Source organism: Protopterus annectens, chromosome 13.part0 (assembly GCF_019279795.1).
Source record: "Protopterus annectens isolate FY-2018-M chromosome 13.part0, PAN1.0, whole genome shotgun sequence".
NCBI classification, from domain to species: Eukaryota; Metazoa; Chordata; order Ceratodontiformes; family Protopteridae; genus Protopterus; species Protopterus annectens.
In genome coordinates this window covers 126,611,163-126,638,745 of record NC_056747.1, presented here as the reverse complement: position 1 = coordinate 126,638,745, position 27,583 = coordinate 126,611,163, and the positions used below count along the sequence as shown (strand labels likewise).

Genomic DNA, 27,583 nt, shown 5'->3' with positions numbered 1-27,583 from the left:
CAGACAAGCAGGGAAAGTGAACGCCCTATCCTTCAGTTGGAAAAACCTATCAGTTTACGCCTTTCCTCCTTTTCCACTTCTCCCCAAAGTCTTCCTAAAAGTCAGACAAGAGAAACCAAAGACTATACTAATTGCCCCAGACTGGCCCCGCCAATACTGGTACCCAATCCTAAGGAACTTGTCTCAATACCCAGCTTGGACCTTACCTCAAAGACCTCAAATACTGTCCCAGCAAAACAATCAGATCCTGCACAATCAACTACAGACACTGAACCTGGCAGCATGGCTGATCATGTAGTTACACAAACAACACCTCTCAGTAAAGCTGTGATGGATGTCATTTTGGGAGCCAGAAGGCCTAGTACTAGAAAATCTTATGCTGACAAATGGAAGAGATTCTGTGCTTGGAATCAAGCACAAGGAACTGATACAGCAGAACCAAATATTCCTCGGATATTACAGTACTTAACTGAGATGCTTGACAAAGGCCTATCTTTCTCATCAATTAAAATCCATGCCTCTGCCATTTCGGCTCATTACAATACAGAGCCACCAATCTTTTCTCATCCTTTAATAAAGCAGTATCTTAGAGGAGCCAAAAATTTAAGGCCTCCTAGAAGATCACCATTACCTGCATGGGACCTAAATTATGTGTTGGAAAAACTCACCCTGCCTCCATTTGGACCAGCTGCTACCACTGATATAAAGTTCTTATCATGGAAAACAGTTCTGCTACTAGCAATTACTTCAGCAAGAAGAGTTTCAGAGCTACTTGCTCATGGCTGTAGAGCCTTTTATCATATTTTACCCATACAGGGTGTCTGAGGACAAATCCTACTTTTATGCTTAAGGTGGTTTCCAGTGTGGCTCTTAACCAAACAATTCATCTGCCAACCTTTTATCCAAATCCACAGAACAAGGGGGAGAGAATTCTGCATTCCTTGGACGTACACAGACAGCTAAGATTCTATTTCAGCAGGACTAAAGCTCTAAGAAAAACTGAGCAATTACTAGTGACATACGGTGCAAGATCAGAAGGCAAGGCTATTTCAAAGCAGACAATTTCAAAGTGGATAAGCCACTGCATCCGTTTCTGCTACTTACACCATGGTAAACCTGTGCACAAGGGCATTAAGTCTCATTCCACCAGAGCTGCAGCTAGTTCAGCAGCCTTTCTCAGAGGAGTACCAACCAAAGACATTCTAGAGGCTGCTACTTGGAGTTCTGTTCACACCTTTACAAAGCATTATCATTTGCCTCTCTACTCTTTAAGTCCAGGGCAGGCTTTGCCACTGCAGTGCTGCAGGGCCTTACAGCCGCACCTAATGCTGTTTAGCTCCAGCCTCCCAACCATAGCTTTGGGATTCTACCCAAATGTAATGACTGCAACAGTGAAACACTAAGAACATAGTACAGTTGTGTACACTTACCAGAAATGTAGATGTTCAAGTGTATTCACTTTTGCAGTCCAGGTTACCCTCCCGCCATCCCCCTGTCATTCTGGAGTTTATCTTTCCTTCTCTATCTTCTACAACCTATGTGGTGTATTTGTTTGTAGATGAAGGTAAAGTTTATACTGATGTGTGTGTGTGTGTGTGTGTGTGTGTGTGTGTGTGTGTGTGTGTGTGTGTGTGTGTGTGTGTGTGTGTGTGTATATATATATATATATTATTTTTTTGCTACCTTTTGGGGGACCCCTCAGGGACAAGAAGATTGCGTCGGCTGCATGTTTTATACCCCTGACGACCTGACGTCATAGAAGGGGAGACAGCAACCAATGCAGGATCCAAGACTTTGGAATTCAGGCTGGCTGAGGGCAACCTGCCAGGAGATTACCCAAATGTAATGACTGCAACAGTGAATACACTCAAACATCTACATTTATGGTAAGTGTACACAACTGTACTTTCCCAGCCCCCCCTGCTAAGAGGCCTAGGCAAAGCACTGATTATGAATCTTCAGATCAGGTTTCCCTTTCTTGATTCCTGTTCTGATCAGGAATTTTCTATTCCATCCTATGAGGATTCTGATGCAGAGGAGTCCATCCCATCTGCATCTCCTCCTGAGGACTACTCTTTTGGAGAGACTTTGCATACTTTAAGGGAACATTTTCACTGGAAGAGTCAGGACTTCTCTGAAAAAAAAAGAGGCTTAGGGATTTCCTTCTTCCTCAACATAGGCCTTTGGCAATACCTCCTGCATTAAACATTGTTGATGTGTTCTCGGAATCAAGCATGGCTCCAGATTCCCTGCCTCCAGCTCCTAGTAAGCCAGACGGATTTTACAGGGTTCCTGACTCCCACAAATTTCTTTTTAAAAATCTGCTGCTGATCCTGAAACTATTTCTCAGGGTCCCAAGGGTGTTAAGGCCTCTACACCCAAGAATCCTACCCCTTCTGATAGAGATTCCAGGGCGCTGGAAAGATGGGGTAAGAAGGTTTATATGTCTGCAACCTTGGCAATCAGGGCTTTAAACTGCCAGTTTCATATGCTTAAATATCAACAGCATGTTATGGGTTTACTGAAACAGAAAATGATGTTGATTTCTTATTGTGTGGAAAAGAGTTGCATGAATTATTGCATTCAGCAGAACAAGTTGGAAAGCATGCTTTGCAATGTGGTTTTGATTCCTTGGAGGCCTCTTTTAGGGCCGCCGTTACTGGATCTGTGATTAGAAGGCATGCCTGGCTCAAGGAGCAAAATCTGCCTGATCATGTTAAAGCTAAATTGTTGGATGCCCCTTTGCAGCATGATACTCTGGTAATAAGGCAGAAGAGCATTTCTCCCCGGGCCTCCACTGAAAACAGGCTCTGTGGAACCTAGTCTGACTTTCCCGGTCAACAAATGATAAATAAATAAATAAAAATAAAATAAAAATAAAGATGTTTTAAGGAAAATGGAAGACAAAGCTAAATCTATGCAAACTGTAAAAGATTTCTTTCAAGTGCAGCCACCCAGGTTCAGTAGACACTGGCCTACTAAAAATTGATCCTTTCCTGTGTCCAACCGAGCCACTCAGGGCAAATCCAGGCGCTCAAAAGGCTCCAGATACCAATCACAGGGTTCTTACAGGTCAAAGCAATGGGGTGCCTCCACCTTCAAATCTGAAGGAAACAAAGCACAACCCTACAGTAAGCAGTCTCAGTGACTTTCCTCTACAATTACCAAGCACTTCACTTTTGGCAGCCCCCTTGGGGGTAAACTAGCACTTCATGCTCAAAATTGGCAGTTAATTAGCCAGGACAAGTGGGTATTAAACATAGTATACCAGGGGTACAGATTTCATTTCCATGCTTTGCAATTCCAAACGGATGTCCAGATCTGCCAGAAAACCAGTGGGCAGAGGCCCAGAAACAAATCATGTCCCTCATGGATATGGGGGCTATTCAACCAGTACCAGAAAAGGAAAAAGGACAAGGTTTTTATTCAAGATTTTTCCTGGTACCCTGAAAAGACAATTCATGGCGTGCAATACTAGACTTATCGATTTTGAACACGTTCCTGGACATTCCAAATTTCAAAATGCTGACTTTACAACAGCTACTGCCTATGCTAGGCAAGAATGCTTGGTTAGCATCTCTAGACTTGAGAGGCATACCTGCATATCCCAATAAGGGAATCCTGCAGAAGATACCTCCACTTCAAAGCAGGTTTTTTGCATTACCAATTCACTGCACTGACCTTTGGCTTATCTACTGCGCCCAGGGTCTTTACAAAAGTTACATTCTGCAGACAACGAAGCATTCAAATTTATCCTTATATGGTCGACTGTCTCATTCAAGCAGAGGACAAGGACACTCTTCTTCAACATCTGGCGTTTGCAAAAAGGCTTCTAGCATGGCTAGGGTGCACCATAAACGAAAAGAAATCACAACTGGTACCGTCTCAAATAATTACATTCCTGGGTGCAAGCTTGAATCCAACTGCCCAGATGGCTTACCTCATGCCAGACAAACAAAGGCAACTGACAACATACTTCAAACAAATAGCAACAAAAACCCAGTTATCTGCAAGACAAATTCTGCAGGCTTTGGGGTTCTTGGCATCCTGCATTCTACTAATTCCATATGCGAGACTGCATATGAGAACTTCAATGGTACCTAAAAAGTTTATGGAGTCAACATTGTCACAGTCTGGTAACATTGATTCCTCTCATTCCCTGCCTACAACAGGAGTTTCTTTGGTGGGCAGAGGCATGTCATCAAAACAAGGGACTGTCATTCACTCTACCCCTGCCACCCAAACCCTAACTACAGATGCATCAGACTATGCTTGGGGGGCCCACCTAGCAGGGAGATGCATTCAGGGCAAATGGAGCCCAAACCAAATGTATTTGCATATCAGCCAGAAAGAGATGCTAGCTGTTCAGAATGCTCTGACTGCCTTCAAGGACTTGCTTCATCCAGGACAACTACTGATAAAGACGGACAACATCACAGTTATGTGGTACATAAACAAGCAGGGGGGTACACATTTCTACCCCCTTTGCAGACTAGCCATGGCCTTGTGGAACACAGCCTTGACTTACCAAATACATCTTCAAGCTCAGTTCCTGCCAGGAAACCAAAATACTCTGGAAGACGACCTAAGCAGAAATCTTATGGACCTGCACAAATGGAAACTGGATCCACAAATCTTCAGCATGTTAACACAGAAATGGGGGAGCCCAGACATAGATCTGTTTGCCTCTCCCCAAAATTATCAGCTGGACAAATTCTGCACAAGAACTCATCACAAAAAAGTATGGAAAGTGGATGCCCTATCCTTCAGCTGGAAAAACCTATCAGTCTATGCCTTTCCTCCTCTGCCTCTACTCTCCAAGGTCTTACTAAAAGTCAGACAGGAAAAAACAAAAATGATCCTAGTTGCCCCGGACTGGCCTCGCCAGCACTGGTACCCACTTCTAAGGAATATGTCTCAGCTTCCTCCATGGTTTGTTTGTGTCTTTCGGCTTTTCCCCTCAAATACCTCATCTACTGTCTCAGCAGAACTATCAAATTCTGCACACTCAGCTCCAAACTCTGAATCTTGCAACATGGCTGATCATCTAATTATGCAAGTAACATCTCTCAGTAAATCTGTGATGGATGTCATTTTGGAAGCCAGAAGGCCTAGTACTTGAAAATCTTATGCTGATAAATGGAAGAGATTCTGTGCTTGGAACCAAGCACAAGGAACATACACAACAAAGCCCAATATTCCTCAGATTTTACAATATTTGATTGAGATGCTTGACAAGGGCCTATCTTTGTCTTCAATAAGAAATCCATGCCTCTGCCATCTCGGCTCATTACAACACAGAGCCTCCCATCTTTTCTCATCCTCTGCTTAAACAGTATCTTAGAGGGGCCAAAAAGTTAAGGCCTCCCAGAAGATCACAGACTCCTGCATGGGACCTCAATTTTGTGCTGGAAAAACTCACCCTGCCTCCTTTTGAACCAGCAGCTACTGCGGATATAAAATTTCTATCTTGGAAAACAGCTTTTCTCTTTGCAGTCACTTCAGCAAGAAGGGTTTCAGAACTACAGGCTCTCATGGCAGTGGAGCCTTTTATTATATTTTACCCGGACAGAGTGCCCCTCAGGACCAATCCTTCTTTTATGCCTAAGGTGGCATCCAGTGTGGCTCTTAACCAGACCATTCACCTGCCAACATTTTACCCATATCTGCAGAACAAGGGGGAGTGGATTCTACATTCATTGGATGTACACAGACAACTAAGATTCTACTTAAACAGGACCAAATCTCTAAGAAAGTCTGAGCAACTACTGGTAGCATTTGCTGCAGGGTCAGATGGGGAAGGCTATATCAATGCAGACTATTTCTAAGTGGATAAGCCACTGCATTCATTTCTGCTGCTTGCACCATGGTAAACCTGTGCCCAAGGGGATCAGATCACATTCCACCAGGGCTGCCTCTACCTCAGCAGATTTTCTCAGAGGGGTTCCAACCAAAGACATTCTAGAAGCTGCTACTTGGAACTCTGTTCATACCTTCACAAAGCATTATTATTTGCCTCTCTTCTCCAAATCCAGGGCAGGCTTTGCCACTGCAGTTCTACAGAGCATTATAGCCGCTCCTAATGCTATTTTGTTCCACCCTCCCATCCATAGCTTTGGGATTCTACCCAAATGTAAATGACTGCAACTTTGAAACACGAAGAACATAGTACAGTTGTGTACATTTACCATAAATGTAGATGTTCGAGTGTATTCACATTTGCAGTCCGGGTTACCCACCCGCCATCCCCCTTTCTATACCTTTTCTTTCCTTCACTATACACAAAAGCCTTTGTGGTGTATTTGCTTTTAGATGAAGGTAAAGTTTGTTTCTAAAAGTGCATTTATTTATATTTACCGTTTATATATATATATATATATATATATATATATATATATATATATATATATATATATATATTTTTTTTATTTTTTTAGCTCCCCTTTTGGAGGGCACCTGACATCTGGGGCAAGAAAAACTGAATAAAATGGTGTTGGCTGCATGTTTTATACCCCTGACGACCTGATGTCATGGAAGAGGAGACGGCAACCGACGCTTGACCCAAGACTTTGTTATTCAGGCTGACTGAGGGCAACCTGACAGCAGATTACTCCCATATGTAATGACTGCAACAGTGAATACACTTGAACATCTACATTTATGGCAGGTGTACACAACTGTACTGCCCAGCAGGAGGGACAGATTTTGCACCCTCAGCTGCAAACCCTGAACCTTGCAGCCTGGCTTATTCCCTGAATGCACCACCAGCAACCCTCAGCAAACAGGTGCTGGATGTCATCCTTGAGGCCAGGAGGCTTTGTACTAGGAAATCCTATTCAGAAAAATGGAAAAGATACTGTTCTTGAAGCCAGTCTCAAGAAAAGGACACAGCCGTGCCCACCTTACCTCAAATCCTAGATTACCTAGCAGAGCTACTTCACAAAGGCCTGTCCTTTTCATCAATTAAAATTCATGCCTCTGCCATCTCAGCTCATTGCAATACTGAGACGACACCCCTCTTCTTTCACCCTCTGATCAAACAGTTCCTGGGAGGAGCTAACAATTTAAGGCCCCCCAGGAGAGCTCCCACTCCTGGCTGTGACCTTAAATTTGTACTAGAGAAGCTCACGCTTCCCCCTTTTGAGTCTGCTGCTACAGCAGAGTTGAACTTCTTTTCTTGGAAAACAGCTTTACTTCTAGCCATCACTTCAACAAGAAGAGTGTCTGAGTTAGAGGCTGTTATGGCTGTGGAACCCTTCATTATCTTCCATGCGGACAGGGTTTCCCTCAGGACTAAACCATCATTTATGCCCAAGGTGGTGTCCAGTGTGGCTTTAAACCAATCCATCCATTTACTAGTCTTCTTCCCTAATCCTCAGAATAAAGGGGAAAGGATCCTGCACTCCTTGGACATGCACAGACAGCTCAGGTTCTACCATGACAGGACTAAGCCTTTCAGAAAAACTGACCAGCTGCTAGTCAGCTTTGCTACAGGGGCAGAGGTCAAGGCCATTTCAAAACAAACCATTTCCAAGTGGGTAGCACACTGCATCCATTTCTGCTACAAACACCATGGAAAACCTATTGGGGATCAAAGAGCCCGCTAGAGCTACTACAGCCTTTCTCAGGGAGTCCCTAGTCCCTACCCAGGGACATCCTAGAACTTGCACATGGAGTTCTGTCACACCCCTCACCCAAGCCCCTCACTACCACACTTCCCTTTTTTTTCTAAGAGCTGCTTGATTTGCCACATCAGTCTTTGTAAAGCCTGCAAGCCAGCCTTGACACTCTCCTCCACCTCCACCCTTCCTTTCCTCAGCTTTGGGAAGTGGATGACAGCAACAGTGAAACACTAAGAACATAGTATAGTTGTGTACACTTACCATAAGTGTAGATGTTTGAGTGTATTCACTGTTGCAGTCCTGGTTGCCCTCCCTCCAGCCCCCTGACTTTTCCATTCTTTCTACCTATCCTCTCTTTTTTGGCTATATCTTATGGCAATGGTATTTACTTTTTACTGGAGGTGTTCCACACTATGTAATTGCTTCCTATTTTGGGGGCTCCTGACATCTGGGGCAAGAAAAACTGATGTAATGGTGTCGGCTGCATATTTTTATACCCCTGATGACCTGACGTCATGGAAGAAGCGACAGCATCCGCAGGAATCCCAAGATTCTGGTATTCGGGCCGACTGAGGGCTACCTGCAGGCAGATGACCCAAGTGTGATGACTGCAACAGTGAGTACACTCTAACATCTACATTTATGGTAAGTGTACACGACTGTACATGTTTATTATCTGACCTTCAGATGCTGGAATTGCCAGGTTGAGGAGAAAGCAGCCAGTGATAGCTCCATCATAATTAGGGGACTATTGGTGGTTTTGAACTGATGATCACCACCATGTAAGTGATGGTTTGTATGACACCATAATGGCCAAGACTGGGGATGTAGATTTGGTGAACCTGTGATAAAAAGCAGGGATACAGCCCTCACAGCTAATGGGTGGAAACCTGCATAAGCACGGGGAGAGAGTAGTAGTGGTAATGTTCATGGCAGCCACCGTTGGTGGGATTAGGACTCTAGTAGAAATGCCCTTATTGCCAAGATGCTGGTGAGGGGATAAAATACCTCTAGCTACTTGGATGACAGCTGATACTGTTGACTTTTCACCATGTACTAAAGATACCCAGTACAGGGAATGAACAAACTCAAGACACATTGGGGGGAGATTGTTTGGCAAGTATGTACAAGGTGTAGACAGCTTTTAATATAGCAGAGTTGCATGAAATCTTGGAACTGGTTACTCGTCAGGGATTACCATCCTTACTTGTTAGGCTTCTGTTGAGATTTTATAATTTTACTGCCGTAGTTGCTGCCCCTGAAGAAAGATTGCAGAATTTTGCCCTCACTGTAACAATAAATCTTACAGGTGAGGTTAGTGTATCTATAAATTTGCCTTGTCTTCATCTTTGTTCTGCTCTAGACAACCTGGTTAGACATTGCTAGTATAGATGATATTCCATTATGTCAGTCATTGGTCAATTGCTAGGCCCTGTCATAAGTGAAAATGGTATTTGGACCAGTTCATTTAACCAGTTAACAAAAGGAAATAAAATATTACATAGTAGCTATATGGTTCACATTTACTATCAGGATATAGGTATCTGTACATTTGTTTACCACAAGCACATTAAGGCAAAACATCGCTTCAAGGTTAAACTGATGTAGATTTATGGCAGTCTTTTTCTGGAAAACACTCCACTGTATCTCCATACTTATGTAGGTATGAGATAAATTGTGGAGAAGGACAGCTATGGAAAAATGGCTAGACCAACACAGACTGTATAGGGAAATGCACCTAAATATTGAAATTTACTTTATACAGTAACTTTCCTCAAAACAAATCTGTTATGGTGAGTACCTTGTGCTACTTTGTAGGTTTGCTTTGTAGCCACGAATCACTTGCATTTCTTGATTGTTTAATACTAAATCCCAATAATTGTGTCATCATAATAATGCAGTAATTTTTTTCTTAATTTTAAGGGACACGGCAGGGCAGGAGAGATTTCGAACAATCACAACGGCATACTACAGAGGGGCAATGGTAGGTTTTGTAGAACCATGTGAGACTGATTATGTAATGCAGTGACACTTGCTCTGTCTGGCTGGAAATCTGCAGACTGGTTTCACGTTTGTTTTTTTTATAATCCTATGAGGCACAGTTGTATTGATCACTGCAAGGCTTTGCAGCTCTGGTACTACATTGCCTTTTGATACTAATTAAAAATGTTAACTACTCTACTGTTTTTATGTTCTGCTTGACATCTGCACTTTACTATGCTTCATAAAAACATGCTTCCTAATTTTACTTTTTTCTGCATTTTTAGACTGTTTGGTTCAGGAAATTGTATTGCATTATTAAGGCACATTCTTGTGTTTGGAAATGGTTTGTATTAGTGGTCCAAAGCACACATTACATTTTTGTTGCATTTTGTCCTTCTTTCAGCTTTTCCCAGTTAGGGTCACCACAGCGGAACTCCACTCCGCTACTGATTGGCAGGGGATTTTTACGGTGCCGAGTTGCCAGCCCGACGCCCAACCTTCAAAGAAGGCACACCCATTCACGCATGCACCTACCTGCATGTCTTTAGATGTCATTCAACCACAGGGAGGACATGCAGACTCCACAGAAGGTGCTCCAGCCGAGAATCGAACAGGAGAACCTCTTGCTGTGAGGCGACAACGCTAACTGCTACACCACCATGGCCACTTAGCTTAAATGTCATTGAATCCTTTTTATACAAGGAAACCCAGTAAGAAACATCATAGTAACATAATGTGAACAACAATAGAGAGAGTTTGAGAGGCAACTTAATGGTGCTTTCTACAAAACGAAGCTGTATTCTAAGCAGTGAATGCCGGTACAGTTTATTAACCAAACTATATATGAAATGTAATTGCACGTAGAGTTTAATAATGGAGCAAAACTAATGTTGGATATGATCACTGTAGTTTTACAACTAGATGACAGGGAGGAAGACTGAGTAAGCCCAGTGTAAGCATTATAATCCCAGCAGTTAGGAGCCATTCAGTACCATGTAGTATGTATATGTTGTGCTCACACAAGGCACACTATTGCAGATCCCCTTAAGTCCATAACAGTGTAGGGCCTTTTCTGTGGTCATGAACTGGAAGTTTTGTCTTTTGGATGGCAGTATGGCTTCTGTCTCAGTATTCATAGTATTGGAGTTGTATATAAAAGTAGGGGGAGGTAAGTTCCCCACTTGGAGGATGCTGGGGGATTCGAGAAGCACTTGTATTTTAGATTTTAGCAGATTGCAGCTTCTCAATCACTGATACTGTTCCTGCAGCCAACGGATATGTATACAACTAATTGATAAGGTTCAGAAACCAACACATTATTCATATTTGGTTGTTTTGTTTTCAGGAGGCATCTAGGAAGAAAACATGCCACATAAAATGAAGGTACATTGTGTTACATATATTGACAGTGCAAGAGGTAACAAATAACTCTAATTTCATAGATGTGCAGTGTAGTTTACCTATACATATCTTAAGGAATTGCCTGCTGTAATGTTCAGTTGTCAGCAGTAAATATCTGATCTAAGGAACATTTGTCAAACGTGAACGTTTCTTTCACTTGTGTTTTGTGTATGCTGTTGTAATCATTCTCCCAGGACTTCATCTCCCATCTGGATATTTTGGTTGAATGTAAGCACATAACAGATGTTTGTGTTCTGGGATTCAGTTTGAAATGTGCTATAGTTAATACAGATGAATTAGAATATAAATGTGTTGCATTTTGAAAAATCAGGACATATTTTGCACATGTAGAGGACATCAGCAGTAAAGGTTGGGGATACTGAGATCTGTTACAAGAGTAGTGATGAACAGCAGAGTTGTTGAGTGCTTAGCAGAGAGGCTGTAGATGTAAGGTGGAGCTAGAGGAGCAAATGGTGAGGGAAAGAGGAAATGAGTAGCCCAGTATTGCAAAAGGAAGGGGAAAAGACGTCGTAGCACGTAAAATTGTACATCTGCTAGTCTTCATAATCACTACGTAGTAATGCAATAGTTTTTGCCATTAATTGGCACGCCATCTGGAGTCCCATTGAGTGTTACACAGCACTAGAACTTTGATTTTAAAACAATAGATAAATAAAAATCAGTTATAAAACAAACCAATAACTGTTTACATGGTTCCATAGCTGATCAATACATCAAAGATATATGCATCAATGACAGTTAATATTTTTCAAGCAAGTCTGTAAGTTTAAGCCAAGATTTATATGACTGTGCAATATTAGAAGTTCTCATCTTTATAGTATGCAATTCACTACTGCAAACAATTTTTGCCATACTAATAAATTGAGCACCAGAGGGGGTGACTGTACTTTCCCAATTTTTAGGAATTGCTTTTCTGGCTATTGCAAGAATAGACCAAAGAAGTGCTTCGGTTTTTGGAATTCTCAGGGATTGGAGAATTAAATAAAACTAATGATTTAGAAATATTACATCTATGTGACCATAGAGCTTGAATGAAGTTGTTAATTCCTTAGATGACCTCACATTCATATACCATATGCGTCCAATCAGCTGTTTCAGAATCTCATCTCCAGCATTTAATTCTGTTTGATTTATACATAATTGTACTTTTGTTAGGAGTGACAAAAGCACTGTGTAAGAATTTCCAAGTAAAACTTTTTCAGTATAATGAAGATGCGGTTTTATCTGTAGATCAGTATAAATTTATTTACATTTGTTTACCGGGAAAGCTGACTGGGCCGAAAGCCCATTTTCAGCGGAGGCCCAGGGAGAAAAGCTGCACAGAAATACAAGCAATATACAGTAATTGGATAGTACAATAGTATACAATACAGTGCAATGCAGAATGCATATCTACTAGTTAGTCTGTGCAAAGTAGTATTTAATACAGTTTCTAATAGATACAGGCTCAGAAAGAAAGACACAAGCATTTCAGTGAAGATCACTGTGAGTGTGTATCTGTTAAACAGTAGTGCTGACCACGTGACATTTCCTTGGTATATATTTATTTTTGAGTAGTAGTAAACATTGAAGAGAGGGAGAAAATGAGGTAAGGAGTGGACAGTGTGTTGAGAAAGTTATAGATATCTTGTCAGTCAGGTTTGATGCAGGAGCAATGAGAGTTTTTGGATAGATGTTCAAATAGTAGATGTTTGAAATTCGTAGATTCACCTGTGTTTTGGAGTGTGTGGGCTAGAGAGTTCCATTATTTTGCTATTTGATTTGAGAACAGGGCTTCACTGTGAGTGTTAGCTTTGTTTACTGTGAGAAAGTTTCTGTCTGCAGATCTTGGACTTCGTGAGCATGAGTAGGGAACAAGTTCCTCGAGCATTGGGAAACTGTCAGGACAGAAGATGATATTGTGTGTGAATTTAAGGTGGTAGAGACTAAGAAGGTTAGGTAGCTCGAGCCAGTTTAATTTATGTAGAGCAGTACAATAGTGGGTTTGGTGGGGAAGGTTGGCTGCCAAATGGGCTATTTTGTTGTAGCAAGTTTCCATTTTCGTTAAGTCTGATTTTTTTTCAAGTTGGTAAAGGCGAAAGCATGTAGAAGTGTAGAGAGGAGGAAGGCTCTGGATATGACTAGTCTGGTATTGTCAGTGAAGAACAGCTTGCTTCTGTACAATGAGCCAAGTTTGATGTGAACTTTCTTAATTGTGTTGGCTATGTGTTGGACAAATCTGAGTTTGTTGTTGATCATCACGCCAAGGAGTTTTGTATGCTCACCTGATTGGATGACTGTGTTTACTGAGACGATAGTGAAAGGAGGGGTGGTCGGTGATTGTTTGCTACTGGTAAATAACATTAACTGTGTCTTTTTGGATTTGAGGATTAGTTGTGATTTACTTAGATATGTTTCTATATCATTAAAAGCTTGTTGGGCTACTACCTGGAGGTCTCTTAAGGTATCTGCTGAGCAGATTAAAGTTGAATTGTCCGCATACTGAACTACTTTAGTGTGTGTTGTGGATGAGGCTAGATCATTGGAGAAGATGATGAAAAGGCGGGATCCTAGTTTGGACCTTTGGGGGAGTCCAACCGAGATAGGCAGAAGTGGTGAGAGTTTGGATTTGCATCATACTGCTTGTTGTCTTTCCAGGAGAGAGGGAAGTCTTTGATAGGTTTAGTGAGGCGAGAGTAAGGAGTTTTTGATGGGAGACCGTGTCGAATGCTTTTAACGTGCCTAAGAAGAATGATGCTACTTGCTGGTTTGAATTTCTCAGTTGGTTGATGGTATTAGAGAAATTAATTAAAGTTCTGATGGTGCTATGTTTTGGTCTGAAACCATGTTGGGAGGGAGAGATAAGGTTGTGAGAGAACAGGTATATTGTAGTAACTGAGTGTGGATACATTTTTTCAGAATATTGACACAGGGGAAAGGATGGCTATGGGTCTGTAATTGTTTAATTCTGTTGATGTTCCTTTATGCAGAGGGGTGATGCAGGACATTTTCCATAATTTTGGGACATATTCTGCTGTAGACCTGTTTACCAGAATGGAGATAGGCAGAGCTATGGCATCAGCTGACAGTCTGAGATACTCATTAGGGGGTTCAGCTGCTAAAAAAGGTTTAATTTTTTCAGCATTGTTCTTATGGTGTTAGTTGGGACAGGTTTGAGGTCAAAAAGTTGTTGTTAGTTTCCACATTAGGTGGAAGAGAGAGGGTTGGAATTGTTCCCTGTAACCAAGTAAAGGGTGGTGTTTATAAAGTAGGTGTTGATTTGTGAGGCAATACTCACGCTTTAGTTATTGGTTGTTGGTTCTAGCTTTACCTGGGTGGAGGAGTGAGTTGATTGCTTGCCAGAACTTTTTGGGATTGTTTTCATATTTGTTTTGCATAATTGTATAACATGTTTTTTTTTGTCTAGTTTGAGTTGTTTTTTTTGTTTGATTGCGGAGCTGCTGGTATGCTAGCAGAGTTTTATTGTCTTTTGTGGTTTGGTATTGATACCAGGTTTTGTCCCTTAGTTTCTGAAGTTTAATGGATGTGTCACTGTTCTGTCAGGCGGCAGGCTGGTCTTCGGGTCAAAGCGCCGGGCCGGCACCGGTCCTCAGTCTTTCTTGCGGGTCGTCTTCACAGGGCGTAGCTATAAGCCCGTCTCCGGGTATAATCTTTCTAGCCGACAAACGACCGAAGACCAAAGAAGACTACAATTCTACAGTCGGGTCTTTACTACCTTACCGAAGCCGATAAATCTCGCACTTTAATACAGCTTGCTCACTGGGGAAAAGCTATACTTTAAGCTAGCCACTCTGCTTCTCACACCTTTCTCCCGAAACAGAATTTGGCGTAGCAGTCTGTTCTTGTAGAAACACCTTCAACCTTTCGCAAGCAAACCTTACTCAGTTACTCTAATTGTTTTTCGCTATACAGCGTAACGTCGACTTAGTTCGGATCCTCCGACTTCTCAAATTGTTAAATCGCGAAACAGCCGGTCTCTGCAGTTTTCGCAGTACAGGCCTGCACACGGTAAAGCTTTGCCCAGTGTCCGACAGGTCAAGTCAAGTGGCAACTTCGAAAGGCGAAAGCGCGAAGCCACTGGTCGGTCTACTCGGCCGGGTCCCTGAGAGTTATCTGGAGTCTCGGTTTTGGTGTCTCTACCGAGCGCAATCACCCTTGTTAAGTCTTATCAGCCTGACCTGGTTTGCTTGTTTTTCCCCCTAAACAGATAGAATTCTGCCTTTTCCCTGCTATATGCAGTTAATTCGTCTAAATTAGACACCATCCCTTAAAAAATCTCTCAGTAGCTGTTAAAGTGCTAACTTCCAGGGCCCAGTTCCTATTAAGGCCTTTCAGGGCTCCTCCTCCAGAATTCTTTAAACCAATCCCCAGCAGCACCCAGACAGGGCCTCTCAGCCTCCTGAAATCTCTCTGGCAGAGGATCTCATCTCTCCTCTCATGGTCTTCTTAATCTCATCCACCCCAGGTTAGCCTCTCCACACAGAGAAAAAGAGACCAGAAAACCAGAGCCCCCCACCTCTCCTCTGCCAGAATTATGACTCTCCTGGAAAGGAACTTTTTGAGAGATAGAGCTTCCCTTTATAGATTAATTTCTATTCCGATGCTGAAAGAATCCTTAGGACCTTTCTCTCACCAGAGATTTTCCTTTGAGATGCCATGATTTGCCATGGCCAATTCCGATTATGCATTTGATGATTTGCTGATTGCACCAAAAGGCTTGGGACCTTTCTACACTTAGCACATGCCAGCCCATGCAGGTCCTCAGTACCTATAGACCCACCTATACAAGGCCCCACTTGCAGATCCTGAGACTATCTCCTCCCAGCCCTGCCCTACCAGCATCCTGCTACAATCACTACAGGCCCCCGGCCACTAACCTACCTCAGCTCCTTAGAGATCTTGGGAAAGTCTCCTACCTCTGCTACTCTCTCTCCTCCGACTTTGAACCAACCCTCTCCCTTCTGAATCCTGTTTGTCAGGTGCAGGAGAAACTGCTTTCTTTTGACCTCTCTCTCTTCATCTGATAGATAGAAATCAGTTTATGCTTTCATAAGACACTTAAAAGTTCCCTAAAGTTAACTCTTAATGCAATGAGGCTGTATCTTAAGATGCATTTTATTACAGAGATGTATAAGAATTTGTGATTGTTGCAAAAGTAGGCATTCCTTAAAGATTGGATGCAATGTTGAATAGGGGCTCCTTAGAGCTCAGCCATGACTGAAGAAGTTATAAAGAGCAATGCATGTTAAAACAACAGGCTCAGATGGTACAAATATAAAAAAGAAAAAATGGGAGACAGACCAAAATCAATTTCTTACTAAAAGCAAAGCAGTCAGGTCAGACTGAGAGAGGCAAAAAATGCTTACTCACAATCTCAGCAAATCCAAGAAATCAATCCCCAAGGTTTAGCAGGAAACAGAGGCTTCACAGAATCCAATCCAGAGGCCCTCCACAAAGACCAGGCCCAATCAATCCAGGAGCCTTGAGGCAGAGCCACACAGTCAACCACTGCCCACACACAAAACACAGCACCAATCATAACCCACGATGCAACAGAGGTTCCCATAGCACAGCAATAGGACACACAGTTACAAGATTTTTCAAAATTTTGGCAGGATCAACGCAGCAACCATAAATTGGCAGTCGGCCAGTTAAGGAAATTCCAGCAACCTTCAGAAAAACTAAGCTCTAATTTTCAAACCAGAAGAATCACAAAGTGGAGAGCTCTCAGCAGATAGCTCAATTAACAAAGAGAAGAGCCCAGGAAAGAGTACCACCAAAAGAACAAGCAAAAAAGAAAAAATTTCTCCATCCTAGGTGAGAGAGCTTCTCAAGAACTGAGGATATTGTGGAAAAAGGATTCTACTCCAGATTCAAATTTGTCCCAAAAAAAGAAGTGCTGGGGAGACCTATTTGTTGGCTCCTAATTCTAGACCAGGTGTTGGCTGGTAACAAAAGATCTCATGGAGGCATACCTCAACTTCCTACAGACTGGGCAAGGGTGTTGGCAGATAACTCTAGATCTCAAGTAGGCATTATCTGCTGCAGCATATTCACAAAATGCCTGGTTGCAAGATCATTCACTTGCAGATTCCAGGCATATAAATTTGGGCGACTGCACATACGCCCAAGTAGGCACAACTGCAACAACAATGAGCAAAATACATTGACTCAACTGACTACAAGCCAAACATGGGATACAAAGACTTAAAAAAGTCAAGCTACTGCACCTGATACAAAAAAACAACATCACAGTCAATTTACAGGACACAGACAAACAGCTAACAATACTACAAAATAAACAAGAACAAAAAACAAACAAAATTTCTTGGGCACAACAAAGCAGAAGTAACACAATGTAACAAAACAGCAACACAGTAGCAGCAAAGCTCAGAATAACGCATTTGGCAGGTCCCCCCCACTTAGACTTCTTGGCAAAGCACAATGCTGCAGGCCTTGAAGGTATGGCAGGCATGCATAGAACACATGGTCTTGGCAATCCCACTAATCATGCAACCCATGTACACAAACCTAGAGTGAAAGCTAGCTCTCCACAGGCTCAGCTTATCCTTCCTAATCCCAGTCAACATGCCAACCCATCCAGCCTGGCCCACCCCAAACATGCCAGTCAAACACAGGCACCCACAACCCACACAACTCTTCCACAACTCATACGCCCCTGGCTAGCTCAATGGCAAAACAGACGGGGCAAACAAACTGGACAACTAGCAAAAAAGGCTTTCACCAGGTTTAATGCATGCATAAATACTGAAATTGCCACACCAAGGTCCAGAACCACAGTAAAAGACAGGACACACTTTCAGTAAACCCCATGGTACAACAGACCTTTGCAGAAGTCATGGTGACCTACAACAAAAACTCTGGACAGGCAAACCCCACATACAGGCAAACATTTGTACATACAGAAACACATTGAGACACATATGCAGACAGAAAATACACTAGCAGACATGTAAAGACAGCTAAGACACAAATAACAGAATGCCACAAAGACCTCAGCGGGGATATTACAAAAGACATATATTCAATGCTACACACAAAATACAACCATGCATGCAAGGACTAGACCTACTTGCATCCTTCAGCTGGACTCTCAAGAAATTCTGCACCTCTACATACCACCATATTTGCATGGAACTGAAAGGAAAGCATGCAAGGAAGGCCCTTTGATGCACAGAAGGCTCCCAATAAAATTCAGAGGGACACTACTGTAAACAGCTTGCTCAAGACCTCAGAGGAGGACGGGACTGGCTCCAAGGGGGCCAAAAGTGGACACTCCTACTGATGCTGAGGATGTTAACTAACGGGAGAGCGTGGGCTACCATGATGCCTAAAAATGTCTGCAAACAACATCACACAACACAACAACATGTAAACTGCAGAACACTGCAAAAGACATGACATAACATTATCACAACACCTTCTTGAACAAGAAGAAGGAACAAAGAAGAACTAAATGAAAAAGGAAAGAAGGAAAAAGAAATGGAAAGCATGAAAATGATTGAGGTTTAGAAGCTTTTGGAATTGCAAAAAAGGAAAAAACTCCTCCAAACATGAATCCCTATCCATCATCCTTAGATACATGCATCAGCCATACAAGCAGAATACATTCTCACCCCATCTCTTCTCACACATCCTCTACCTGGCAGCTCTTCCCAGACCCCCTGTCTTCACCATTGCTGAGGGGCATTTCCAACAAGGTCAAGAATGTAAAACCTCCTAGAATCTGAAACTTTGAACCTCCAAGATACCATTTTGAACTCCTCAAAATGGCTCATTAACACCAGGCACTGGAAACCTATTTGCAAACACTAGATTTAAGAACTGCTTTCCCTAAGACCTGGTTCCCTAGACCTACTACAGGCCTTACAACTTTCCCTACAAGTAATCCTATTCAAGATGCCTTCCTTGGTATTTAGCCTGTCTACAAAATCCAGCAATCCACCTACCTAACCCTATCCACTGCCCAGGAGCAGGAAGCCCAATCCACAGTCTAAAAACAGGGGAGACATGCTGCATTCTTTACCACAGATAACAGTTGAGACTGCATACCTAACGACAACAGACACAATGAAAAAGGAAGGAAGGGAAGAAAAGCAAGAAAGGAAGGGAAGAAAAGCAAAGGAAAAAATCAATCCAGAAAGATAGGAAATTGCATAAACAAATATTCCTCCTATGGAGGAAAGCCAACAGAACATAACACCTCACTCTACGTCTTAAAGGCTCCCTACCACGCACTTCTTCACAGAGGGAGCTAAGGACACTACAGAGGACTACATTTACTTGACCTCTCGACATTACATTTTATTACTCTAGCAACTTACCTCTATCCTCTAGATCCCTGCCGACGGCACAACTGCTCTGCTGCTGTCATAACCTATTTCCCTCTCCCTTCTTCTTCTTCCTCCTTCCCTGTGTTTTGTGGAGACTTAATTTTTCCTGCATACCATTTGTTTACACTTTGTACCCTACCATAAATGTAGATGTCCTAACAGGATAGCATCTGCAGACCCTCCTTCCCCTCTGTGGTACTCCCACTCCTCTATGCACTCTCCCCACCCTCTGGGCGGCCTAATATTATCTAGCTTATGGTGTATGTGTGTATATATATGTATATACATATTTTGTATTTTTTTTTTATTTTTTTTTTTTTTTTGGCATTTATCCAAAATTTAAATTTTCAAGAGGGCAACTGCAACTCTGGGCAAGAAACACTGGAAAAATGCGTCGGCTGATGCCTTTATAAGCACACCACCAGAGAGACCAGCGTGGGTGAAGGTGAAAGACGCCAGCCCCAGCCAGACCTTTGGAATCCGGCCCGCCGAAAGGCTGCCCTGGACGACAGGACAACCCATTTGTTAGGACTGCAGATGCTATCCTGTTCGGACATCTACATTTATGGTAGGTACAAAACTGTACTTTTCTTTTGATATCCAGGGTAATCTCTTATTTTTAACATCACATGTACGAGTTGGCACTAAGCTATTTAGAATAACTAGAAATGTGTCATTGAAGTATGATACAGCCTGGTCAGTTTGGAGATTATGGAGTAGTGTCTAGATGTTCTTAGTGTTTCACTGTTGCAGTCATTACATTTGGGTTATCTGCTTGCCGTAGCCCTCAGTCAGCCTGATTAACAAAGTCTTGGGTCCTGCGTCGGTTGCTGTCCCTTCTTTCATGACGTCAGGTCGTCAGGGGTGTAAAACATGCAGCTGACGCCATTACATCAGTCTTTCTTGCCGTGCGGTGCCCGAAGCAGAAGCAGTTCGCAAGTGCTGGTCTGCAGACTCCAGAAATTTTCATTTTCGAGTTTCAGAACCGAAGTCTTCTACTAAAAGCCAAGTACCCCATTGGGGAAACTTTTGCTCCTTACTGATGTCAGTAAAGGTTAATAATTATATTACTTGTGGGAAGCAAATACCTCATAAGGATTTTCATTTGTACTGTATTCCTTGCCTAGGCCCTGATCACAATGTGCCTTGCTGTTGGTTTTGTGCTAAATTTAATCAACACAATATTAAACGTCAGTATATTTTTGCTTCTAAATATTTTGGCTCAAGATTTAACTATCCAGAAATGTCGTCGGTTAGCAATCCGGCTACCGGAATACCTAAAAAACGCAAAGAAAAAGACAGACCGTCGCAGTCCAAAACCGACGACGAAGCTTCTCCTAAGCCAGTCGCCAGTTCGTGCTTTTATACCCGCTACTTTTGATTCGCAGGCCTCTACCGAGACCCATTCGGAGTCCGGTATGCCGCAAGATACTTTAAGTATTGAACCCACGGATGTCTCTACCTTAGATGGGTCCGGAGCCGCTGAGCAGGCACCAGCTTCTGAGAGTGTTTTCAGGCCTAAAGATTTGTATATTAAACCGACGCCATCTTCAAAACTAAGGCCAAAAACTACTTCTGTGTCTAAAAAAACAAAGCTTGGGCCACGTGTACAGGCCCCAATGCCTAAAAAACAAATGATCAAAATGGCTGAGGATTTAATTACCTTGATCAGGGGGTACCCATCTCCCTCCTGCTAAGAGGCTTAGGCAAGGCACTGGCTATGAATCTTCAGACCAGGTTTCTATCTTTTCTGATTCCTCTTCTGATCAGGAATTATCTATTCCCCCTTATGAGGACTCTGATGCAGAAGATTCCATCCCTTCTGCTTCTCCTCCTGAGGATTTTTCTTTTGGAGAAGCTTTGCATACCTTAAGGAAACACTTTCACTGGGAGAGTCAGGATTTCTCAGAATCTAAAGAGACTTAGGGATTTTCTTCTTCTTCCTTAGCATAGGCCTTTGGCTGTACCTCCTGTTCTAGACATTGTTGATGTTTTCTCAGAATCCAGTATGACTCCTGATTCACTGCCTCCGGCTCCTAGTAAGCCAGACAGATACTACAGGGTTCCCGACTCCCACAAATTCATTTTTAAAAGCCCTACTGCTGACCCTGGAACCATTTTTAAGGGTCCCAAGGGCGTTAAGGCCTCTACTGCTAAAAATCCAACCCCTTCTGATAGAGATTCCAGGGCGCTGGATAGATGGGGTAAGAAGGTTTACATGACTGCAACCTTGGCAATCAGGGCTTTAAACTGTCAATTTCACATGCTTAAATATCAACAGCATGCCATGGGTTTTCTTAAACAGAAGATGGTGATTTCTGACTGTGTGGAAAATAAAGAATTGCAGGATTTATTGCATTCAGCTGAACAAGTTGGAAAACATACTTTGCAATATGGTTTTGATTCCTTGGAGGCCTCTTGCAGGGCTGCTGTAACTGGATCTGTGATAAGAAGGCATGCTTGGCTCAAGGAGCAAAGTCTGCCTGACCTTGTTAAAGCAAAATTGTTGGATGCTGTTTTACAACAGGACAGTCTATTTCGTAATAAGGCTGAAGAAGTTTTGAAAAAGATGGAAGATTAAGCTAAATCTATGCAAACTGTCAAATATTTCCTACATGTGCAGCCACCCAGGTTTAGTAGGCACTGGCCTACTAAGAACTGGTCTTTTCCAGTACCCACTAGAGCTGCTCAGGTCAAACCCAGACATTCCAAAGGCTCCAGGTTTCATTCGCAAGGAACTTTTAGAACAAAGCAATGGGGTTCCTCCACCTCTAAATCTGGAAGCAACAAGGCACCTTCCTATGGTAAACAGTCTCAATGACTTTCCACTGCAATCACCAAGCACTTATCTTTTGGCCGCCCCTTTAGGGGAAAACTGGCACTTCATGCACAAAACTGGCAACTGATTACCCAGGACAAATGGGTTTTAAATATAGTATCCCAGGGATACAGACTTCATTTCCACACATTGCCAGTCCCAAACGGATGGCCAGACCTGCCTCCAAATCAGTGGGCAGAGGCCCAGAAACAAGTTATGTCCCTCCTGAATATGGGGGCTATTCAACCAGTACCAGAAAAGGGACAAGGTTTTTATTCAAGACTTTTCCTGGTACCCAGAAAAGACCAATCATAGTGTCCAATATTGGACTTGTCCATTCTAAGTACATTTCTGGACATTCCAAAATTCAAGATGCTGACTCTTCAACAGTTACTACCGATGATGGCAAGGATGCCTGGTTGGTAACTCTAGACTTGAGGCATACCTGCATATCCCAATCAGGGAATCTTGCCGAAGATACCTCCGCTTCAAAGCAGGCTGTTTGCATTACCAGTTCTCTGCACTGCCCTTTGGCTAATCTACTGCGCCCAGGATCTTCACAAAGTGCCTGGCACCAGTAATTGCATTTTTCAGGCAAAGAAATATTCAAATGTATCCATACCTCGACGATTGTCTAATTCAGGCAGAAAGCAAGGACACTCTTCTAAAACATCTGGTGTTTGTAAAAAGGCTTCTAACTTGTCTAGGGTACACCATAAACGAAAAGAAATCACAACTGGTACCCTCTCAAATAATTACATTCCTGGGCGCAAGCTTGAATATAACTTCCCAGATGACTTACCTTACGCCAGAAAAACAAATTCAATTGATGACTTACTTCAAACAGGTGGCCACAAAAACCCAGCTATCTGCAAGACAAATTCTGCAGATGCAAGACTGCATATGAGGAAACTTCAATGGTACCTAAAAAGCATATGGAGTCAACATTGTCACAGCCTGGAAACAATGATTCCTATCATTCCTTGCCTGCAACTAGAGTTCCTATGGTGGGCAGAGGCCTGCCACCAAAACAAGGGACTGTCATTCATTCCACCCCATGCCACCCAAACCCTGACTACAGACGCATCAAACTATGCTTGGGGAGGCGCATCTGGCAGGGAGATGCATTCAGGGCCAATGGAGCCCAAATCAAATGCACCTACATATCAATCAGAAGGAGATGCTAGCTGTACAGAAGGACTATCTTCATCCAGGACAACTACTGATAAAGACAGACAACACCACAATCATGTTGTACATAAACAAGCAGGGGGTACACATTCTTAGCCCCTTTGCAGACTAGCTATGGCATTGTGGAACTCGGCCTTGACTTATCAAATACATCTACAAGCTCAATTCCTGCCAGGAATGCAAAATACTCTGGCGGACGAACTAAGCAGAAATCTTATGGACCCACACGAATGGAAACTGGATCCACAAATATTCAGCATGTTGACACACAAATGGGGAAGCCTAGACATAGTTTTGGGGTGAGGCAAAAAGATCTATCCGTTGGACAAATACTGCACAAGAACTCAACACAAAAAAGCTTGGAAAGTGGATGCCCTATCCTTCAGCTGGAAAAACCTATCAGTCTATGCCTTTCCCTCTCTGCCTCTGCTCTCCAAAGACTTAATAAACGTCAGACAGGAAAAAACAAAAATGATTCTGATTGCTCCAGACTGGCCTCACCAACACTGGTACCTACTCCTGCGCAATATGTTGCACCTTCCTCCATGGTACCTGCCTCAGACACCTCACCTACTGTCTCAGCAGAACTATCAAATTCTGCACACTCAGCTCCAAACTTTGAATCTTGCAGCATGGCTAATCAACTAATTTCACCAGTTACATCTCTCAGCTGGAGGCTAGAAGGCCTAGTGCTAGAAAATCTTATGCTGACAAATGGAAAAGATTCTGTGCCTGGAACCAAGCTCATGGAATAAGCACAGCAATGCCCAGTATTCCTCAGATTCTGCAATACTTAACTGAGATGCTTCATAAGGGCCTATCTTTTTCTTCCATAAAAATCCATGCCTCTGCCATTTCAGCTCATTACAACACTGAGCCTCCCCTCTTTTCTCATCCTCTGCTAAAGCAGTACCTCAGAGGGGCCAAATATTTAAGACCTCCCAGGAGAGCACCAACTCCTGCATGGGACCTCAATTTTGTTTTGGAAAAGTTCATTCTACCACCTTTTGAGCCAGCTGCCACTGCAGACCTAAAATTTCTCTCTTGGAAAACAGCTTTTCTTTTAGCAGTCACTTCAGCTAGAAGGGTTTCAGAACTACAGGCTCTTATGACAGTGGAGCCTTTCATTCTTTTTTACCCTGACAGGGTGGCTCTCAGGACCAATCCATCCTTTATGCCCAAAGTGGTATCTAGTGTGGCCCTTAATCAGACCGTTCATCTGCCAACTTTCTTCCCAAATCCACAGAACAAGGGTGAGCAGATTCTGCATTCATTGGATGTGCACAGACAACTAAGATGCTACTTAAACAGGACAAAATATCTAAGAAAGTCTGAGCAATTACTGGTGGCATTTGTTGCAGGGGCAGAGGGAAAGGCTATTTCAAAGCAGACTATTTCCAAATGGATAAGCCATTGTATTCGTTTCTGCTATATGCACCTTGGTAAACCTGTCCCCAAGGGGATCAGATCTCATTCCACCAGGACTGCATCTACTTCTGCAGCCTTTCTCATAGGGGTTCCTACCAGAGACATTCTAGAAGCTGCTACCTGGAGCTCAGTTCATACGTTCACCAAACATTACCATTTACCTCTCTTCTCTAAATCCAGAGCAGGCTTTGCCACTGCTGTCCTGCAGGGCCTTATAGCTGCTCCTAATGCTGTATAAATCCATCCTCCCAACCATAGCTTTGGAATTCTACCCAAGTGAAATGACTGCAACAGTGAAACACGAAGAACATAGTACAGTTGTGTACACTTACCATAAATGTAGATGTTCGAGTGTATTCACTGTTGCAAGTCCTGGTTACCCACCCTCCAGCCCCTTGTTTTTCTCTTACTATACCTCTCCTTTCTTTTACTATGCCTAAAAGCCTTTTGCTTTTGTTTGGAGGTATATTTTGTGTGTTTTAAATTGCTCCCCATTTGGGGGGCACCTGACATCTGGGGAAAGAAAAACTGATGTAATGGCGTCGGCTGCATGTTTTATATCCCTGACAACCTGACATCATGGAAGAAGGGACAGCAACCGACGCAGGACCCAAGACTTTGTTAATCAGGCCGACTGAGGGCAACCTGCCAGCAGATTACCCAAATGTAATGACTGCAACAGTGAATACACTAGAACATCTACATTTATGGTAAGTGTACACAACTGTACTTTTTCCTGGAATCCAGCCTGACTCCTGACACTCTCCCACCTGCACCCAGAAAACCTGACAGGTACTATAGAGTCCCTGGCTCACACCAATTTCTTTTTAAAAATCCTACTGCTGACCCTGAGGTAATTTCTCAAGGGCCCAAAGGGATCAAAGCAACCTCTGCTAAGAATCTCACCCCCTCAGACAGGGATTCCCAAGCACTAGACTGATGGGTTAAAAAGTATACACCTCTGCTACTCTTGCTATTAGGGCACTAAATTCAGTTCCATATGCTAAAATTTCAGCAACATACCCTAGAACTCCTCAAACAAAAAATGTCTTCCTTTCCTGCTTGGGCAGAATCTAAAGAATTACAAGAGTTAATGCATTCTGCAAGTCAAATAACTAAACACACCTTGCACTGTGGTTTTGATGCCCTAGAAGCTTTTTTCAGGGCAGCAGTCACTGGGATTTGTCATTAGAAGGCATGCATGGCTTAAGGAACAGCCCCTGCCAGACCATTTCAAATCTAAATTGTTGGATGCCCCCTTGCACAAAGACAACTTATTTGACACTAAGGTAGAAGAGGTCTTAAAGATGGAAGAAAAAATCTATGCAAACAGTTAAGGATTTCTTGCAGGTCCAGCCACCTAGGTTCAGCAGGCATTGCCCCACCAAACACTGGTCTTTCCCTGCTCCCGTTAAACCAGCCCAGCCTAGGCCCCGGGGAACCAGACCCCCCCCCCCCAGACAGCAGCCACAGGGAATGCAGAGATCCAAGCAGTGGACTACCACCACTACAAAACCATGGAGTTTGGTTCTTCGTCTTTTCAAGTTCTAAGCCATCCCCTTATGGTAAGAACTCAGAATGATTCACCACCCCCTCCCTCTGCCCACCTTCACTTACCCGTAGGAGGAAAACTCTCCTTTCACGCAAATACCTGGGCCACCATTACCAACGACCACTGGGTTCTGAACATAGTGTCCCAGGGATACAAATTTTCTTTCCACACCCTTCCAACCCCAAAAGGGTTCCCAGATCTACCTCCAAACCATTGGGCAGAGGCTCAAATGCAAATCCTTTCCCTGCTTTCTATGAGGGCAATAGAGCACTTTCCTGCAGAACAGATGGGCCAATGTTTCTACTCCAGAGTTTTTCTGGTGCCCAGAAAAGAGGGCACCTGGTGCCCCATGCTTGACCTTTCCATTCTGAACACCTTCCTGGTAATCCTGAAATTCAGAATGCTCACCCTCCAGCAGCTGCTACTCATGCTGTCTAAGGATGCTTGGCTAGCTACCCTAGATCTAAAAGAGGCCTACCTTCAAGTTCCTATCAGGGAATCATGCAGGAAATATCTCCATTTCAGGGCAGGATCTCAACGCTTTCAGTTTTTTGCACTTCCCTTTGGCTTAACTACTGCTTCCAGAATTTTCACAAAATGTCCGGCTCCAGTCATTGCCTTTTGCAGACAAAGGAATATCCTGATTTACCCATACTTAGAGGACTGCCTTATTCAGGCAGACGGCCAGGAAAAGCTGCTCAAGCACTTGGGCTTTTTAAAGACCCTTCTAACCTCCCTAAGGTACACAGTCAAGGAAAATAAATCCAAACAGGTGCCCACCCAAAGGATTATCTTCCTGGGAAACTAGCCTGAACACAGCATCCCAGATGGCATTCCTTACATCAGAAAAACAAATTTTCCTGACCGCCTACTTTTCTTAACTAGCCACCAGGCCCCCGTTATCTGCAAGTAAGATCCTGCAAGCTCTGGGGTTCATGGCATCTTGCATACTACTCATTCCATATGCCAGACTGTATATTTGGAAACTTCAATGGTATTTAAAAAGCCTTTGGTGTCAACACACTCAAAACCTGGAAACTCTTCTTCCTATAATTCCTTGCCTCAGAAAATATTTTCTTTGGTGGGCAACATGCTCCCACAACAAGGGACTTCCTTTCTCACCACCCCCTGCTGCCCAGACCCTTACCACAGATGCATCAGACTATGCTTGGGGTGCACACCTGGACGGCAGGTGCATACAGGGCCAATGGAG

At 43.1% G+C, this 27,583-nt stretch overlaps 1 protein-coding gene across 1 annotated transcript in view; it reads left to right on the top strand.

Annotated features, from left to right (window-relative positions):
• RAB8A (RAB8A, member RAS oncogene family) overlaps positions 1–27,583 on the top strand; it is a 902,849-nt gene that overhangs the window by 527,711 nt on the left and 347,555 nt on the right. The window contains exon 3 of the mRNA XM_044090710.1: positions 9,546–9,606. Coding sequence (XP_043946645.1) covers positions 9,546–9,606 — 61 coding nt within the window. The remainder of the gene's footprint in view (positions 1–9,545; positions 9,607–27,583) is intronic.